Source organism: Bombus fervidus, chromosome 7, assembly GCF_041682495.2.
Source record: "Bombus fervidus isolate BK054 chromosome 7, iyBomFerv1, whole genome shotgun sequence".
NCBI classification, from domain to species: domain Eukaryota; kingdom Metazoa; phylum Arthropoda; class Insecta; order Hymenoptera; family Apidae; genus Bombus; species Bombus fervidus.
This window is the reverse complement of record NC_091523.1, coordinates 7097281-7115981: the sequence shown is the minus strand read 5'-3', so window position 1 is coordinate 7115981 and position 18701 is coordinate 7097281. Positions and strand designations below refer to the sequence as shown.

The 18701-nt window shown below is 44.0% G+C and overlaps 1 protein-coding gene across 1 annotated transcript in view; it reads left to right on the top strand.

The window, feature by feature from the left end:
• Nucleotides 1-18701, top strand: part of Ephrin (ephrin) — a 52687-nt gene that overhangs the window by 26398 nt on the left and 7588 nt on the right. Inside the window, exons 2-4 of the mRNA XM_072007492.1 lie at nt 13498-13639; nt 14529-14832; nt 17067-17378. Coding sequence (XP_071863593.1) covers nt 13498-13639; nt 14529-14832; nt 17067-17378 — 758 coding nt within the window. The remainder of the gene's footprint in view (nt 1-13497; nt 13640-14528; nt 14833-17066; nt 17379-18701) is intronic.

The following is an 18701-nucleotide window of genomic DNA, read 5'->3' as shown; positions in this document are numbered from 1 at the left end:
GGCCGCAGGCCTAGCTATTCACATCCGTTTGCTTCGAGTGTCTGTGCTTGCGTCGAAAAAAGGAAGAGACGAAATAAAAGAGAAACGAAAAGAAGAGAGGGTTCCTCAAGGTTGATTTTTACGCCACTTGTCGCTCGCGTGTATTGGCATGGACATTTTCTTCTACCGCGTTCTCTAACTAAACAGTACCCCTGCTCCTCCTCCTTCTCGTCCTTACCGAAGGCATCCTAGTTATCCCAGAAGTCCCTTTGTCCTAAAGGACGCCGCATGTGGTGCGTCCAGGTATCAGCTAGTGGACCTTGTACCTCGCGAACACGATTTTGCCAGAAAAGTCACGTGCGGAAAGCAGTAAACGTAAAAGTCGTTGCCTGGGCCAGAGATCCTCTGCGTCTCAACGAGGACTAAGACCTTCGTGTTTACTCGACTGCTTAGCACGTCGTAAAGGGATGACGAGTCTATTTCCTTGAAACGAATGGCGAGGACACACAGGGCAACGGGAGGAGGGATTTGATGTATGTGCAGAGGACTTGTCGAAGAAATCCTTGAGTTGTTGACAGAGAGAACGGAACAGGGACAGAGAGGCAATACGAGGCAGATGATAAAGAGGTGGAACGAAGTAGGAGGATGAGACACGAAAAAACAGAGAGTCGTGAAGAAAAAGTTATCTGCCGCGAAGAGGATCTGGCGCGGTCGAAGAGTAAACGATAATGACAACTTCCTGATTCGATGCTCGCTCAAACGACGAACGCAAGGAATTCGTGTACGAGCCGCTCCAACATATGCCGTTCGCATACAATCCTGTTTGTTTACACATCAGCAAGACCGTGCAAGGGGAACGCAGCTACGAACAGCAAATCGACTCTCGGCAGACAGACGCAAACCCTATGGATCGTGAATAACCCTGGTATGGGAATGCTCCGTTGCCACGAACCGACTTAACACGCCTGGAAATCTCGATAATGATAGACCGAATGTTATCGCGTTAAGTAGAAACATGGGTCACCAGGGAATCGACGATAACGAATAGCGACGATTGGACCGCTTTGAAAGTTCGTGAACGTTGAAACTGTCGTTGCCTGTTCTCGCGTCGTGTTTGCAAACACTGGCTCAGTGTTATTCTTGTGAAATTGAGATATACAATTGGCTACAAGTTTCCTCTAAGTCCCATTTCAGATTGAAAGGAAAACTCATTAACCTTTTATATCTCCCAACACGTTCTATTCTCTTCTTGGTAACCCACAGATAAGCTTACAACCCGTAACACAATTGTAAACCTCGCAAAAAGCCAGAGAGCCAAAGTGTATACACACATGGCGCGTCTGACGTGGCGCAAATCAGCGACACAGAGGCTGGTTACACGCCCCGTTTTCCCAGACGAAGCGGCAGAACCGCGATATACGCTATACATCTCTCAACGATGCGACGCCGAGTAAACGAAGAAGACTCTGGAAGGATGTGGTTGTTTGAAACACCTCGGAGGAAGGGGGACGAACGGCTAGAAAGAGTCGGGATGGTGATTTTCCGCGAGTCACGCGAATTCGTGACTGAATGCCGAGAATCTCCGACGATGTGTCACGCTGGTGTGAAACGTCACGGCACTAGGAAGTGACCCCGAACTGTCGTTGGGCCCGCGTACCTGTGCACGACAATGTCCATAAACAATGGGAGCTATCTCGGGGATATCAACACGATGGCCAAGCCGTGGATCTGACCCAGGAACGGGGCCCTGACCCCGAACGTGCACCGGGACACGGGTTATCTTCCATATCGGCCGGACAGAAATGTCTCAATGCGCAATGCGGATCTTTGTCGAAGGTGCAAATACCGTGCAGCCGGTCTGTCTCTGTCAAGGAAATCCTCTAAACGGATGCGCGCCGAACCTCGCGATCAAACCGCCGAGGGACAGATTAATAATAAGGATCGTGGAATCGTGTCTACGAGATAACGCGTTTGATCGATGCCGGTTTGCTATTGCTATTATTTTGTTCGGATAACCGAGCAATAATAGGGCGGAGAAGATGTACCGGACTTGTGTTGGGGTTATTATAGAGCTTCGTTTTGCAATCTTTCTGGCGAGATCGAAGGTTTTGACGGAGATCTAGGTGGATTGTTTTGTATGTTTGATTGCGTTGAAGATAATCGGATCTATTCTTTGGAAGATTCTCCGTTTCATTGCTTGGGTACACGATTGGTATTCAATTGTTAAACGACAAATGGCCGTTCAACCTTCTTTTCTGAATTCTTAATTTTTCTACCAGAATACATGACAGTTCTCGTGACTCTGTTGAATTTCCTATACCATCAACCTATTAACAACGATAGAGTTTATTATTTAACGATATAAATAGTAAATTCCAAGGTGGCACCTCCCTTTCCTTTTCAATTTGTGGAATTAACCAATGTGCCTTCTAAATTGTTCAATCGTTATTGATATTGTTCTGGTTTCTCTCCATACCTTAGTAATATGGTTATATGTACTTACACGTAAGTAGCAATTACTTACTTTCGCTTTTTCCACCTCATAGGAAGTATGATGGTTGAAGTATCATAATGAAAGGTGTTAAAGTTTAATGATCTAAGTCGTAGAAGATAAAATTAAAATATTATATTCCACTATATAAAATATATTTCAATATGGTACCCTCTATCTTTATTTTATTCTCTTCTATTCGATCGAATGTTTACGCGTTCTCGGAAGCTCAGTAAAAAAAATGAGGACACAGAGATTGTATGGGTATAAGAATATTTTCCAAGTACGCGTCGCTACCTGGAAAGATACCGAAACAAAGTATCTGGCGTGCCATAACACCGTATGGCTGCGGACTGTTCGAAAACTGATCCCGACGTTGCGTTTCCCCGTCGTAGGAACAAACATTTCCATAATCGTAAACCTTTCATCGGCTCCCTCGTACACCGAAGCTGGTATCAGCTATAAAACTGAAGAAGCTATAACGTAGCAAGGTCAGACCGCAAGCTCTACGTTTTCTTCCCAAACTCGAGTGCTAATATACCGAACGGTACTTGACCGAAGAGTGGCTCCGTCTAATCGACGCTCGAGATCGCCATAAAGTTGGCGATCGTAAAATTAAATCGTCGTTAAATGTCACGGAGGGTCGCTCGATCTCTCGTTGCTTTCACGACGATTACAAGGTTTGACCAGAAGAAACAAACAAAAATTACTTGGAGAAGAATTTCGCTAAATACTATCGGTCGCAATCGGTCGCCAAATTTTCAATCATGGTAATTAATACTTTGTGTTAATCCTTTCGCTACGGTCGTTTTCGAGGCTAAGGGTATTTCTGATATACAGATGAAAAGGATTTGCGTTAATTAAAGACATATATGCATGTTTAAACGTTCACAAGGATCCTGGGTCATTAACACTCGTGCATTTCTTCGAATCGAATTTTCTAAATTTTGAGATATTCGATTTAAAATCTGATTTTCATATCTTCATACTCGTATTTAAATACATATATATATTTTTGCGGCTGATGTGATACAAACTTCAACAAGTATCGGACAATTTTTAAGGTTTCTTAAACGACGTAAATGGATAGTTTGTCCACGAAGAGTTAACTGCTTTATATATAGAAATAAAAATGATTGTTATGTTCGTGGTGAAAGGGTTAAAGTTATTCACGTCACACGAGGTTTCTCATGTTCGACCGGATTTTTTCAAGAAATACAAATTCCTCGAGAAAGAATTTGACTAAACGACGACGTTTATGGGCTATCCCGGTGGTTCGTTCTTCGAGGAGAAAAATATTCGGAAACTAATGGTAACCAAAGGTGAAGCGGCTTACGAACGCTAATTGGTAGTTAAAATTAATTAACGAGTCGGCGATACACACGGCTCTATTACCTACGTCCTACGTCTCCGCATCGGCAACGCGCGTACCTTCTCCGCCGCATTAACCGAGTTGGCTGCAACTCGAAGGTTCAAAGGGTGAAAACTGCGGTCGCTTTCGACACATTCGAAACGCCGAGACTGATAAATCTCTGGCCCGCCAGCCAGCTAGCCAGCCAGCCAGCACGGAACTCCGAGAAGTACGTCGTCGTCGTCGCCGTCGGGATGCCTGAACCACGTGGTTTCAGACTCGACTCCGACCGACTACTATTTTCTTTCAACGACGAGCATTTGATCTCCGATCGGGACAGACACTCCTCTACTTACGCCGTTAGTCCAATTACAAAGGAGTGGCATGCTGCTGCACATAAATTACACGAGCTCTGGGACAATCTGAATTGTATCGAGACTCAGCTATGGTTTAACTCACGATGTTACTCCGTATTTGTACACAGACCAGACTAATAGGCAAATCATAGCCTGTTTCGACATTTTTATACTCGAAGGTTACTTTGTACGGCTCCTAAACGAGAATAGTGGAAATCTTTCGGTCTTAACGTCTCTCAGTTTCCATTATTTTATTCCGTAATTAATAGTTATTCTAGGATTGGTTCAATAATATTTTTAGATAAGTAGGATGGGCTTTAGTTTGCAAACACAATTGCTCTTAAAATGTACCATTCTTTAAAGGTATCTGGGATATTTTTCTAGATATACGTAATCCTTATGGTCACTCTACGCTACTGTACAAATCCGATGACATTGAAATGTTATTCGGCATTGATACTCGTTAGTAATTCTTGGCAATAATTCTAAATAAAATTGACACGTATACAACCTGTCTTTCAAATGAAATCTAAATTAATCTCTTACCACAAGTGTGACGACATTGCACAACGAGAGCTTACTAATATCTGCAATTTGCTCATTGAATAATATTTACAAATATTACAATCACCCGTAACGACACCTACTTAGAACGAATAAACAGAGATGAAAAAGAGAACAACAAATATCCTCTACCCACTCAAATACCGCACTACCCAAATTTCCAAATTCCATATTCTCGACTCGAAGCAAACACGATTATATCCAATCCCCAAACTCAAAGCCTCTCCTTTACCTATAAATCGTCGAGCAACACCGTCCTCCTATAAATTCATATTAAACGAACACGATACGTAAAAGAAAAAAGCATCGTCACCTGTTTGAAGGAAATTCGGCCAGACCACGGGAGAAGAAGATCGTGTTGCGGCTTTCGACGCGGTTGATAAATCGACGCTACGAGACGGAACCCCGAAAACACGTGCGCGGACGTGGCTGCGGTATAATGTCCCCGGCGGACTATTTCTTTCAACGGCGGCCCTCTGATCTTCGGCCGGCTCTGACACTCCGTCTAGCCACTTTAGTGCCTCCATTCCACGCCTCGCGAGGGAGGTGGAACGGCGAGAACGTTTGTACACTGTGCACGGCTTTTAATAGGACGCAACGTCGCGGTACGCGTGGATCGATGAACTTTCGGTTAGAAGCCACACGCTACGCCAGCAAACCAGAATTGTGTGTTGTCTGTTTCGTGCGCCACCGATCGACTGTGTTGACCCCGAGCGAGTTTCGACCTCGAATAGAATCGCCAATTCGTCGATTTTTCCTCACCCCGTGTCCTCGAACGTCCTCGAATTGTCTGCGATCTCGAATAACACGTGGTAATTTAATTTGGAGCGCTCCAGGAACAAAAGATCGTGCTGTAGATGTCGAAATTTTTTCCTTTGGCGTAGGTAATGTATCTTTTTCTTTTGATCGTGTGTTGGTTATTTTGATCGGATAGGAGAATTTTTTGTTAAAAAAAAAAAATACAGTTGATATTGAAAAGAACGGAGAATCGTCGCTGACGTCTTCGAATGTCGTAAATTTCCTAAATGCTCTCGTCGACGATAATCACTTTGTCCCCTCTTTTACATTCATAAAGCACGCGCTATATTTTCTCTGGGAGATTTATCTTCGCGAAACAGCGCCGATTTTTTAACGACCACCCGTTTGATGGAGCTGTATTTTAAGCGGGCTTTTTAACTTTTAAACTGCCGCTCCTTTGAACCTCGTGACAAGTGATCGAAATACAATCCGGCCGATCGAATCTACTTAAACACTTACGATATTTTCAATGCATCAACCAAAATGTAAAAGAAAAAAAAAAAAAAACAAGAAACCTACGTAATCATAAATCGTAATTGTACATACCGAAGATGCCTGTCAATTTTCAGTGTCAGAATCGACCGCAACTCAAAATAGACGGCAAATTCGATCGACCCAGTAAATGTAAACCGCACGCTTCGACCGCAAACCTCGCGGTTCCGGTCGTGTCTTTAAGAAAAAAAAAAAACAGAGGGCGATTCGTCGTTTTCTCTTCGAAAGTCGACATGTCACAATTTCATATATCTTTAAATATTCACAGTTCTCTCAAAATCAGAGTGAATTGATCGATCGTACAAAAGTCGACGACAAAACAACTGATTAACTGCGACTCGATGAGGACAGTCACGGCGGAATCCCGTGAAATTATCAACGATAACAGGTTCCGGATTCGCAATCGTTCAGCTCTTTAACGGGCGAGCTCGCGCCGGGACAAAATTTTGCCCCGAGGGAAGGAAGAATTACCAGGCGCCCTCGTTAACTTTCGTTTCGTCTTCTTCCCTGTTCTGTTTTCACGCGAATCGTTTCTTCCCCTATCTTTTCCCGTGCTCGTAAATCTGATAGATCATCGGCACCATTCAGAAAAAAGTTGCGGTGGATCGGCGTAATTAGAGTAGGAAACGTTTCACATATCTAAAGCGCAAGTTTCTCGCACCGGTGTAAATGTCCGAATTTCTCTGATTGCTCGATCAACAGCTATCAAATAATTTTGTATATGATTTTTAGCTGCGTGAGTGGCGCGTATTGAACTAGAATTTCTAAACAAATTCGTAAAAAATTTTCCACGATGATAAGAAGATACTCGACAAAAGGTAGGTAAAATTCAGGAACCGCAGAAAATACGATAGCAGAAAACGATTCGAATTATCCAGGATACGAAAATAGATCGAAGACGAGAAAAATTCATGGGTAGGAAGGGGCGGATGGTCGGTGAAAAAATACGATAAATATTTGAAGTTAACTAATAATAACGCCGGCACGTCCTAATGGCACGGAGAGACGAAAAGACGCCGCCGCCGACGACGCAGACGACGACGAAGGCGATGACGAAGACAACCACGACGACTGGTCTTACCCAGCGACGTCGACAAGAGAATCACCCGCACTGCTTTTACATAACGCATTAATGCCGTGCATTAAATGGACCGACTGCGCTGTATACTGGACCATCTTGCAGGAAGTTATTATAAATACGGCACGAGACCGTGGAATTCGTTACGGTAGGGAAAGCCGCGGGAATGCAAGCGGCATTCTTTTATAAATTATTTAAAAGTTCAAGGGGCCCCCGCTAAAGAACCAGGCCACGTTTCGGCAAAAATGCTTCTGACCCCTATGAGATAGAAATAGATCGACGGAAATCCAGTGCACGCAGCTACCGCCTTTATATTTCTACCGCTGACGAGTTACGTTGACGTGAATTGTTACGTCGATGCATATGAAACGTCGTAAAATATTTTTTCTCCAAATAGAACTACAAGGTATTTTCCTTGAAATATATTATTTAATCAAAGTATTCTTCGATCATCGAGTACTCTTTCAATCATTGATTGGTTTCGTTATTCTTAATTTATAAGAAGTGGTAGGTAGCCTCATCTTTAAAGGCTCGTATACTATTTTCACGAGATGTAACTTTCGTATTAGAATTGAGTTGGATTCCGTCCGAAATCGTTAGCTCTCGGTCTTTATAAAACACAGTTTGAGAGAAGAATTCGTTTAGGGGAACGATTAAATTCGGGCTGATTTATGAGAGCTTCTTGAAATCTTCGAGGAAATAGTTACGCTTTACAAGGCATAAAACGATGATTTCGGTGTAGCAATGGCCTGAATTGAGGAAATCAGCTTGGTAGAGGACGGTTCGCGTTCATTCGGACTCGTTAAATCTACGCCCATAAAAACCACGACAATAAACTCGGTCCATAGTCTCGCGGCTGTTTTACGTCGATTTTCAACGCTGAAGAACTGGCTGCGGTTGCCAGCTCCGGAAGAACAAAGGCTTAGTGTGTGCGCGATGTAAAAATAAGATCAGCCGAGGGGAACCAATTATGGAGCGTATTTGATGTCGCGGAGACAAGCAGGTGCAAACGAGAGAACCGATACGTTACACCTTTCCTTCGAACGCGATTGATGTTTCCTCTACGTTCCAAGGTCATTAAATTAACCGTTTCGAAGAGTCGATTGACTCTATCAAAAGTAATCACTGGATTTTTTAAGATTTGAACATTGAGTTATCACATATTGTGATAATTAAAGAAATTTAAAATGTTCGATATTTTCGATATCGGCAGGCGATGCTTAGATCAATACTGTGAGTTATCAGGAAACAAACAAGATCGAAGATATTCTTGGGTATTCTATCTTTACGAGAATAGGGAAAAAGAAAGCAAAAAAGATACCAATCAAAAAATCAGGAATCATTCGAAGCTTCGACTTTTTCAAATAATTCCTAATGTCTCTCAGTCACGCCGTCAATTTTCAATACTAATTCACGCAGACATTAGAATCATGAGTCTCGAGTCGGTGACGAAATAGAAAGAAGAGGGAAAAATATGCATTATACGGGTACAATGCTTGTCTAAGGAATGAACATGATGAATGAAAGAGTCGAACGATGGCCCCAAAGCCGGTAACGTCCAAGAATGCTTCCTCTTAGTCGTTTTGCTTTCTTCCCAGTTCTCTTTCTCTCTCTCTTTTCCCCTTTCCTACTCCCTCTGTTCGCCCTCTTTGATGCAGTCGCAGCTTTGATATTCCTGCCAGAATATCCCACTTATAGTTAGCGCATAAGCCTGCTCTTCTCTATTCGTTTCTTCTCTATCTCACTCTCTCTCGCTTTTCTCTTCCAATTGTCCTTTCTCACTCGCACCCCATTTCTTCCAAGCTTGCACTATCCCTGTCGTACGTTTCCAGCTTTTCCTTCCTCCTCTCTAGCGCACACATTCTAACACACGTGGGTATAGTTTCCTCGACGTTTCTCACCGACTCTTTGTCCCGTCTTCCACGGGACGACGCGACGACGTTGAACGGTTTGCGAAACGTTCCTTGCTTGGTGTTCACCTCGCTAGGATAATACCATGCACGCGTGGATCTCCCCTCTCCTAACGTGATGAAACGCGGGTCAAGGATCGACGATTAAAGGATTCGTTGGCGAGAAGAGCGTGTCGTTTACACGCTGACGCGAATTCCCGCGGTTTCCGTTGCTTCCTCGACGCTCCAAGATTCCTAGATTCCTCGAAGAACGCCGGTAATTACGTCGATAAGAATCTCGCATAATTCACGTGGTTGGAATAACTCTTAGGCATCGTGGCTAATTTTCTTCTCCTATGACTGGAAAGAGGGAAGGTGTCGATAGAGCTTGATCCAACGTTCGTCAGGAAACGAGAAAAAAGTTAGACACGGATATGTTCGCCGACCAATGAACCGTGTCGATTGGGACATGAAGTTGGGAAAGGAAAGGGTGACGTATAAAATTGGTCTGGCTGAACGATCGACGAGAATTTCCAGAGCTCCCGAAACGATGGAGGTCCTTGATCGGTACACGCCCACTTTTTCGCTGTTCCAATTAGGCGAGGACCCTTGCGCACGTTTTATTTGGTAGTTGATTGGTGTCGAGCAGACAGTAGTGGAAATTAATGAAGACGGTTTTCGGGGTAGGATATGCCGAACAGTTATTGGCCCTCGAATAATTTCGCTGAAATTCGCGGATTTTACAGGTGTTTAGTCGACAATGCAATTAGCAGCAACACGGTCCACTAGACTGCTAATAGGATATCCGCGATACACGTGTTTATACGATCGACGGAAATTAGGAATGTGAACGGAGTAAATCGATGATCGAGGTGAGCCTTTGAGAAGGTGCAAAAATTTAAAGGACCATTTTTGTTCATGTAAAATCTTACGAAATTTTACTACGAGATTTTGTAGGTTTTTATCTTTACCTAGATATAATGTGCGTTAAGTTTCTCAGAGAATAAATATCTTACTTCCTTAATTTTTTTTTAGCACAAGAGAATAACATAAAGTATCGTGTCTTCTAAAGATAAATTCTAAAAATAATATTTCTTATACTATCAGTTTTCTCTATCTATCTTCAACATGGTTTATGAACGTTTCAATCTTTCAATGTACATAAAGAAATATCAATATCAGCGTTCGAAAAAATCCGTAAAAAAGAAGAGCAACGATAACGATGATTAAATAGTCTTATCGTCTGTATTGAGTAAAAGCAAAATGTGTTTCTAAGCAAACCTGCAATATTCGTAACCGCACAGGTTTGTAGGTTCGGAGGGGTCATTGAAGGCATCCAATACATATTCATACCGACTATTTACCTAAGGCCAGAAAAGAACTGTTAAGAACGAAAGCAACGTATCGCATTAATGCAAGGGTCCTCGAAGATCCTACGAATACGTAGGTATATGCAAATGACACCATTCCCGCCGAGGAAACCTTTAAATCACACATCGAGGCTACCAATAACATCGTCGACGATCATAATACAAGACCGCCTTTATGCTCGCTGTACCAGCAAGAGTAGCAAGATGTTCGTCCTCGACTTTAAAAGGATCACGTTCTAAGTACCGTAACATGCAATAACAGCTTTTCATCGGATATAATTCGTACCAGGATTAAAATAACAAATAGACCAGAGAGCGACGCGTGTTGCATGTCGTAATTAACATACACCGTTTGACGTGGAGCAACAAGTTTTTATAAGAAACGAAGTTTGTTAATCGTTCCCAGGGGACCTGATTCTCGCATAGAATTACCGGACACGCTATCGATATCTCGTTCCAAACGAACAACCGAGTAACAACTTCCAAGTTTCACGCGATATCTTATTATACCGTTGAATTTGCATCTTATTATACCTAAATGAAATAAAAGATGAAAAATCCGCAATCAACGTTCGCGCGCGCAAAAAGAAAAGAACTTTTACAAGAATTACACAATCTCCGACGATGCAGATAGGTGAGCAAATTACCGTCACGGACAAATTTCAGACAGATCTTGGTTATTTAAATTTCTCTCCTTCCCACCGTATTCTTCTTATCTCAGCTCGTTCACTGGAACAGTTGAAACGCGAAATAAGGTAGATACAAAGCGAATCTTTTTTTCCCCCCTTCAAAACGAATGCCCCGGTAAATTTATACATCACAATTCACCGCGCATCGCGGCCATTAACGCGTCGACGACCGGGGAACATGACGGCCATGGTACATCAACCTTCGTGAGGAAACCGAGCTGCCCGGTCCAAAGTACCAAAAGGAGCCACGCCGTGCTTTTATCGCGAGTAATTCGGGCCACGATCGTACGTATACGGTGTCTAATAAATTCGTGAATGGCCAGCCAGCGACTGAAATGTTCTATACACCCACGCGTAACGCACACGAATTGCCATCGTGCAACGGTCGCTCTCACTCCCTCTCTCTTTTTTCTTTCTATGGGTTTCGTCTATGGTTGTGTGCGCGCGTGCCTCGATTCCCGAGGTTGTTGGCGTTTGGTTGCGCGCTTAGGGTGGGTACCGAGCCGACGAACCGACATGGGGGCACCAAGAGAGAGCGGATATTATCGCCAAACGTTAATTTGGTCGAGGCCCGGCCTACCTTCCAATTTTCGAGCCCTTACACGCCCACTTACGAGATTGTCCGTTAATGCTCCGAAACGTCGGGACGCGTTTTCGACGCCCGCGTTTTACCGCCACGGACTTCGCGTACGGCCGACGGGTACATCTCGGACGGGGCTTCTCTTTAGACTTTAGACGCTCTCAGCCTCTGCATACGAGACACACGTGTTGCCAGAGTACCGTATGTATATACTTGAAAGGGTAAATAGAGTTCAACTCGAGCAGCAAGTCTTAGAGATGAAGGGTAGTGGATCTGCAGGTGTTAGACATTTCTAGACGTTAGAGCTTTTTAGAGTTTAGAACTGCAGCTATTAAGACTTTAAATAGCATGCTTTTAAGTTAAACTCTGTTAACTAGAGCTCTAATTACGAGCAGAAGCGTTCTAGACAAAAGGAATTCTAAGCTTTTAAGGTTTTCATCAAAGGTAGCCTGTAATTTGAATTTCAAAGACGACAGGGGAAACGAGAAATACAAGAGGCATTTTATGAAAAAGGAAGGGTATTTGCAAATTTAACATCGATAACGCTCCCTCCAAATGCGTCGTGTATGCGCATACAACCTGATAACGCTGGGATAGTGTAATGTTAACGGAGCAAGGGCAGTCGTATGACGGAGAGCATCGTGATAAAATTAAATGGAACGTCGAAGAAAGGAACGACGCGTCTCCGATTGGACGCTAAGAAAACAGGGAAAACCGTATTTCAGTCTGTGCCTTAAAATTCCCGCGTGGACGCGCGCATCACATACGCCCGCGCGCCTAATTTATGTAACACAGAACAAATATACTCGTGGTAGCGTACGGCGCGTACGTAAAGCGCGGTAGAAGCAAAGAAAATAAATACGGGACGGAACAAGTGGAACGTCCGCGAGAAGCAAGAAAATAGTTCGCGCGGCGATTCGTAGACCCAAAATAGGGCGGTGTGAACAGCAGGAAACTTTACTATACACCATGCAACGTGGAGTAGGAGAGACGCGTGTATTTGGCGTGTGTGAGCGCTGTTGGAAAGAACCGGTTATATAGCAACCGTCCTCCACCTTCTCCACCTTCTTCTTCTTCTTCTTCTTCTACTTCTTCTTCTGCTTCTTCCTCCTTTTCTTCTGCCTGTTCCTCTCCTTCTTCCTTACTTTCCTTCCTACTCATTCGCCGACCTTTCGTTCCATCCTCGCCAAGTATCCAGCGAGCTCAGCTACATAATACAAGCGATCCTATACATACAAACAAGCACGTGCATGTGTGTGTGCTCGTATAGAGACTCTCTGTATGTACAGTGTACACTTACGTGAGGTCCCGACACCATGGGCGCCTGCCTATCTGACATTGGGTGCCTGCCTACGAGGGCGAGTCCGCGACGTTTCTTTTTTCTTTCTTTACTGACCTCGCTACCGACGGACTCTGGGGAACCGTGTATTCCTTCTGAGGACCCTCCGGGGGCGTTGGAATTTCGCGAGCGTTTCACGGATAGCCTTGTTTCCGATACGCGGAAACCCAGTCAGAATTCTATTGTACTCGACTCGCAACGGCAGGATATCCCGCGGCGAAAGAAACACCGCTGAGTGAAACGTGACTGTTAATATATTTAATCGCGCCGATGATATCCGACGATTAATTTTTTACTTGATGCGTTTTGAGCGGCGTCGAGATCCAGGCGTTGGAAATATAAATGATTCTCTTGACTATTGTTCGAACTTCGTTCGATCTTCCTTCCTCGTTGTATTCGTGTATGTATACTATGAATGTTTGTGCCTATTTACTATGCGTATACGATTTAGAATATTTCATTCAATAATACGAGAGTCGAATTATTAGATATATATCGATGATTAATGTTTTCTGTTACAGATTTCGAATAGACAACACAGACCACATAATAGACGTGAACAAGAACAACGCGGCGTTCGAGTACGATCAAGTGAACATAATATGTCCTGTGTACCAGCCAGGGACGTATGACGAGGACGCGGAGAAGTATATTATTTACAACGTAAGTACTTTCGTATCGAATCGTAATGCTAAGAATCTTGCTCTCGACATTGGTAGAAAGATTGTCACGAGTCCGAGCGTGTACCCTGGTCCCGCCATCCATAGTGGGATCAACAGATAAATCGAGTTACACGTCTGTCGACCCATTATGCGAAATAAAAAATTGTCAAAGGGCGTTCCGTGCTGTTTAGACAGCTGCTGCTACTCGAAACTCGTTCGTTAACTCGCTCATATCGGACCCCCAAGAACGACTTCCGCCTCGTAGCCAACTCTTGACATCGCGTTGCCCTCGAGGGGCTGTTCCAACTCTATTTCACCCGCTTTTAAAAATATTCATGACAAACTACCGTGTCGCCATTATTCCCGAATTAGAGAAACTCGTATATACGAGACCGATAACGATGTTTGTTCTTGAAACGAAAATTACAGAGTTTCATAAATCAAATTGTTGTTAGCATCGTGAAGACCTTTCGTCCCCGTTCTTGCTTTTATCAGAGATCCCAACGCAGTTTCCAAAAGCAGCAACGCAAACATCACGAATCATCGCGGAGATCTAATCATCTTATCCTACCCTCCTCGTATTGTCTCTTTCGAACTTAACAATAGATACTTTCTCCCCCTTAATCGTATCTTGATAGGGGGGTGGGTAGCGACGAACTAGTAGACGACGAAAATCAGCTTTTTTCACGTCTATTCGTTAGGAAGAATGACAAAGAACTATCGCGGTAGTCAATCAACGATTAGTAATCTTTGTAAAGAATCTTTGTTTGTATAGACTCGACAAAACGATAAAGAAAACGTTCAAGGACGTTCAACTCGTACGTAACAAACAACTAGCGTGGCGAATCGATTGGTACCGGGAACTTATAGCTGCATCGTATGTTTCACAGGTGTCTAAAGAGGAATACGAAACATGTCGGATAACGAATCCAAATCCGCGGGTGATAGCAGTTTGCAACAACCCGTATAAGACCATGTACTTCACGATCACCTTCAGGCCGTTCACACCGCAACCTGAAGGCCTAGAGTTCCTGCCAGGCCACGATTACTATTTCATCAGCACCTCGTCCAAGGACGACCTTCATAAACGCATCGGTGGACGATGCACCAGTAACAACATGAAGGTGGTCTTCAAGGTGTGCTGCCGCAACGAGGCTGACACCTCGTCGTCATCGGCCACATCGCGCAACAATTGTGAGTATCCTTCGTTTTATTGTAAACACCGATACAAATATCACTATTTTCTTGTTAATATCGATTCGTTCGTTTAACCAGAAGATCCTTCCTTCTATTGGCATTGACGCAAAATTTTTGAAGACATTTGATGCACATGCATTAAAGAAACAATTGAATTTGCGAGCGTTTTCACCTTCGGTCCCATTTACAAGCATTCCTTAAATATTCCTATTCCAAAATCGTTCCGACATACGAAAACCTTTGTCCTTCCAAAAGGTACACGTTTCACGTGTACGACCAGTATTCTAATGGGGTCCGATTATCATAATCTGAAATTATAGTCGTTGTATACGTCGTCTACGCCGCCTTTTCATTTCGCGTGTAAATCACGTTTAAAACCTTCACGGTTTCGCTTGAACGTGCGAGCTCCCTTCGTCCACACTCGTGGATGAAACGATTGGAAGAAGGGCCGTGTCATAAATTCATTATCCCCTAATCAGTTACAAAGGGAAGGACTACTCGTAACGACAGACGGTCTACGCCGATTCCTTGATCTTCCGCTGCGAACACGATCCACCCTCGATCCCCCTCTCTGTTTTCCCGCTCGTACAGACGGCCAGCCCGTGCTCCTCCCCTCTTAAATAATCCCTATCAATTATAATTCTTAGCCGTGCACACCATTTGTTGCGGTTAGAGGACTAACGCTGACCCAGAACACAATAAATTCCACTATTTCATTCTAGCCCGTTCTCTTCTCTCCCTAATTCGTTCCAACCGTCCTCCCAACACCTCCTCCACCTCCTACCCGCTACCACCGACCCAACACTCGTCGGAGACGATTCATGCGCCGTAATGACTAGCTATTTCGCCGGCCGAGAACTCTGAACTCCCTTTCTCTCTTTCCCTCTTTCACCATTCGGTGTCTCGGGCATTCAAGATTCCAGCAGGCTCTCCACCGACCTCGAAATCCTTCCGCGGCTTTCTACTGTGCTGTGTTGCGGGATCAGACCGTGAGCACCGACGCTCGTGTACGATGCCCTACGATTACTATCAGCGGCCACGAACCGCGAGAAATGTTAATCTCGCGGAAAATTTCAGGCTGGCTCCTCTGCTTTGCGCCGCGAGCGCTTTGCGCGGCGAAAGACATTTACGCCGGCAATTAGCCGGCGAAAATGCGAAATTAATCTTCGACTTTATTCCACCGGTAGAAGTTCATTCTCCCCGAGGTCTTTGTGCCTGTGAATTTCGGCCGAGAACATAAAGCATTTGTCATTCATTACGGTTATCGTGTTTCCTTTCAATTTTTTATTCCTATTTTTTCTTTTCTTTTTTTGGGGTGAGGTTCTCTTTGTTTTATCGTCGAAAGTCGATCAGTTTCAGGAATGAGCTACGACCGCAAATTGCGTAAATTTCGATTTAAAGTCGCGTAATAAAGAAGGTTATTTTTTCTTTTATATATTACATAAACGTTTTAAACGGACATCGGACGCAGTAACAAGAATTCACGTTCCCATCGTTTTCCCGTGGCGATCATCGCGGATGTTCGATCAAACTTTTACGATACCGCATTTACGGTTATGATTGTAACGGTTTGCGCGCGATTCTATTATTACGTACGATCGGCATCGGCGAATGATCGCCGGAGCGATTAAATAAAATTTAACGGACGCAATCATAACCGCCTGTATTTCGATTCGGAGGCCGGCTTTAAAATATCGACCTCTGGCGAACGCGGGTATGTACATAGATAATTGAAATCGATGTCGATTCACCGGACACTCGGTCCCGTTTACGAGCAATCGTCGAACGGCGGTCGCGTTCTCCGTCGTTGAATCCCCCTGTTGAAAATTACGCAAAACCGATGCGCGATTTGGACCGCGATTGCGGAGTTAAAATCGAAACGCTCGTCGACGCGACGTTATCCTAAATCATCCGGCTGGAAATGCCGGTGAACGACGATGTTGCACGGGCGCTCGCGCGCGCGTAACAACAGTAATCGAGACTGGCTGAAAATTGCACGCAACTCGTGAACCAGTGGAAAAAAATCACTGGCGGAGATTACACGCTAAAATTCAATAGCCGCAACAAAGTATACCTCTGGCCGCACGATGTAGCCCAGACGAGACTACGTCGTACGTACGGTTCTCTCGAAAGCACGTCGCGTCGTCGCGTCGTGCCTCGCGAACATGACGATGTAATAAGAATGTTAGAGAAAGAGGAATACGTTAACGTTGATCTATGTCATTTTTCAGCCGTAGCTGTAACCAGCAGCACCGTGCCAAGCAGCAGCTCGACCAGCACCGCAGTTTTGGGTGGAGGAGCCGTCGGAATACCACCCCCGCCACCACCGAGCGTCGTCAAGAACGGCGGCCCAGATCGATTCTACCCAGGGGGCAGCATTCATCATCATCACGATCATCATCAACCGGCCACGGCGGCGCCGACCCTGCCCCACGTACCCCCTCCGGCCATCTACCCTGTGCATCCGCATCAGCCTCCGATTCACAATGGACCGCCGTCCTCCTCGCCGCCCAAGACCTCGATCGGCCAGAAGAAGAAGAACAGTACGTATAACACAGCGCCCCACCGCCTCTTGCCACCTGCTCTCTTTGCCGCGAAACGAGTTTCTCGATGCTCCTCGCGACCATTATCTCGGCCAATGATTCTTTTATTTTTTTTTTATCCTTCTCTCTTTCTCTACCTTTCTGTGTTCCTTCGCTGCTTTCTTCTTTTTCATTTTCTTTTCTTACGCGAAATCTCTCTCGTCGTCGCATCTTGTCGAAATTAATCATGGAAGAGGAGGGTCATTTTATTAATCGACACGAATTAGATCGTCTATAATGTATCTCCGAGCATCGCCGAGTTGGTCGAATTTAATTATCGAATAGAGTAATGAGAAATTTGAATATCATCGAATAAAATAGTCGATGACAATCACATCAGATCGCGTCTATATTTTGCGAGAACGTGTTTTCTAACTTTGCTTGTGCCGCTAAATCCCTTGTCCCTTATCGTTACTTTCGTTTTGTCCGGCTGATAATTATCGCTTCGTATCGGGATTACTGTTGCATAAAATTAAGATAAACCACTCGACGATTTTACCGCTCGTTATCGTTGTGTAAATGGTTTTCTCAGGATAAAGGAATTACTGCGTTGCATCGCTTTATCGTTATATCTTCGTTATTAACACCGTATAATCGGTATTTCTTCTTTTCGATCGGAGCAAGCGTGAGTCCATACTCGCGCGAAAGTCTTTCTTTTCCATCGTTCTTTCACGATAGCTAGACGCGAGTGCGAAAGTCGAAGAGAAGAGTCATCGTCACTTCGGTCATTAAATTACCGTTATGTAGTTGAACGTGGCGGGTCCACTGCATGCCAAACAATCATTTTACGTAATTCATTTGGCTTATCGTTTGCTCGTATTGAATCAGATAAAGTAAATAACGAGCAAATAAATTTTAACAAGTTTTAAAATTATATTGTCGCTCGTCGTGTCTTATTCTATTTATTATCACTACTAATGCATCCTACAAATAATATCGAAAATAGTGATCTGTTGAAAATTGTATTGATTGACCGAACGTGAAACTTCCGAAACATACCTTGAGGATCCTATCTTTATCTTTCGTGTTCAGATCAAACGTTCTATACTCATTCTCGTATAATTAATTTCTCCAACTATTATTATCGAAAAGTATCAAATATAAAAGTTAGATCAGTTAATACCGCGAATGAAGGAAATTATTTTAAAAATTAGGAATAAGAAACATAATAGACGAAGGAACACCTTTGGTCCCCAAAACGCGTGCCAGATGGAGAACAATCGAACGCAATAGGTGACTCGATTCTAGGTGACTCTCTCAACAACCATCTGTCGTCTAGTCGCC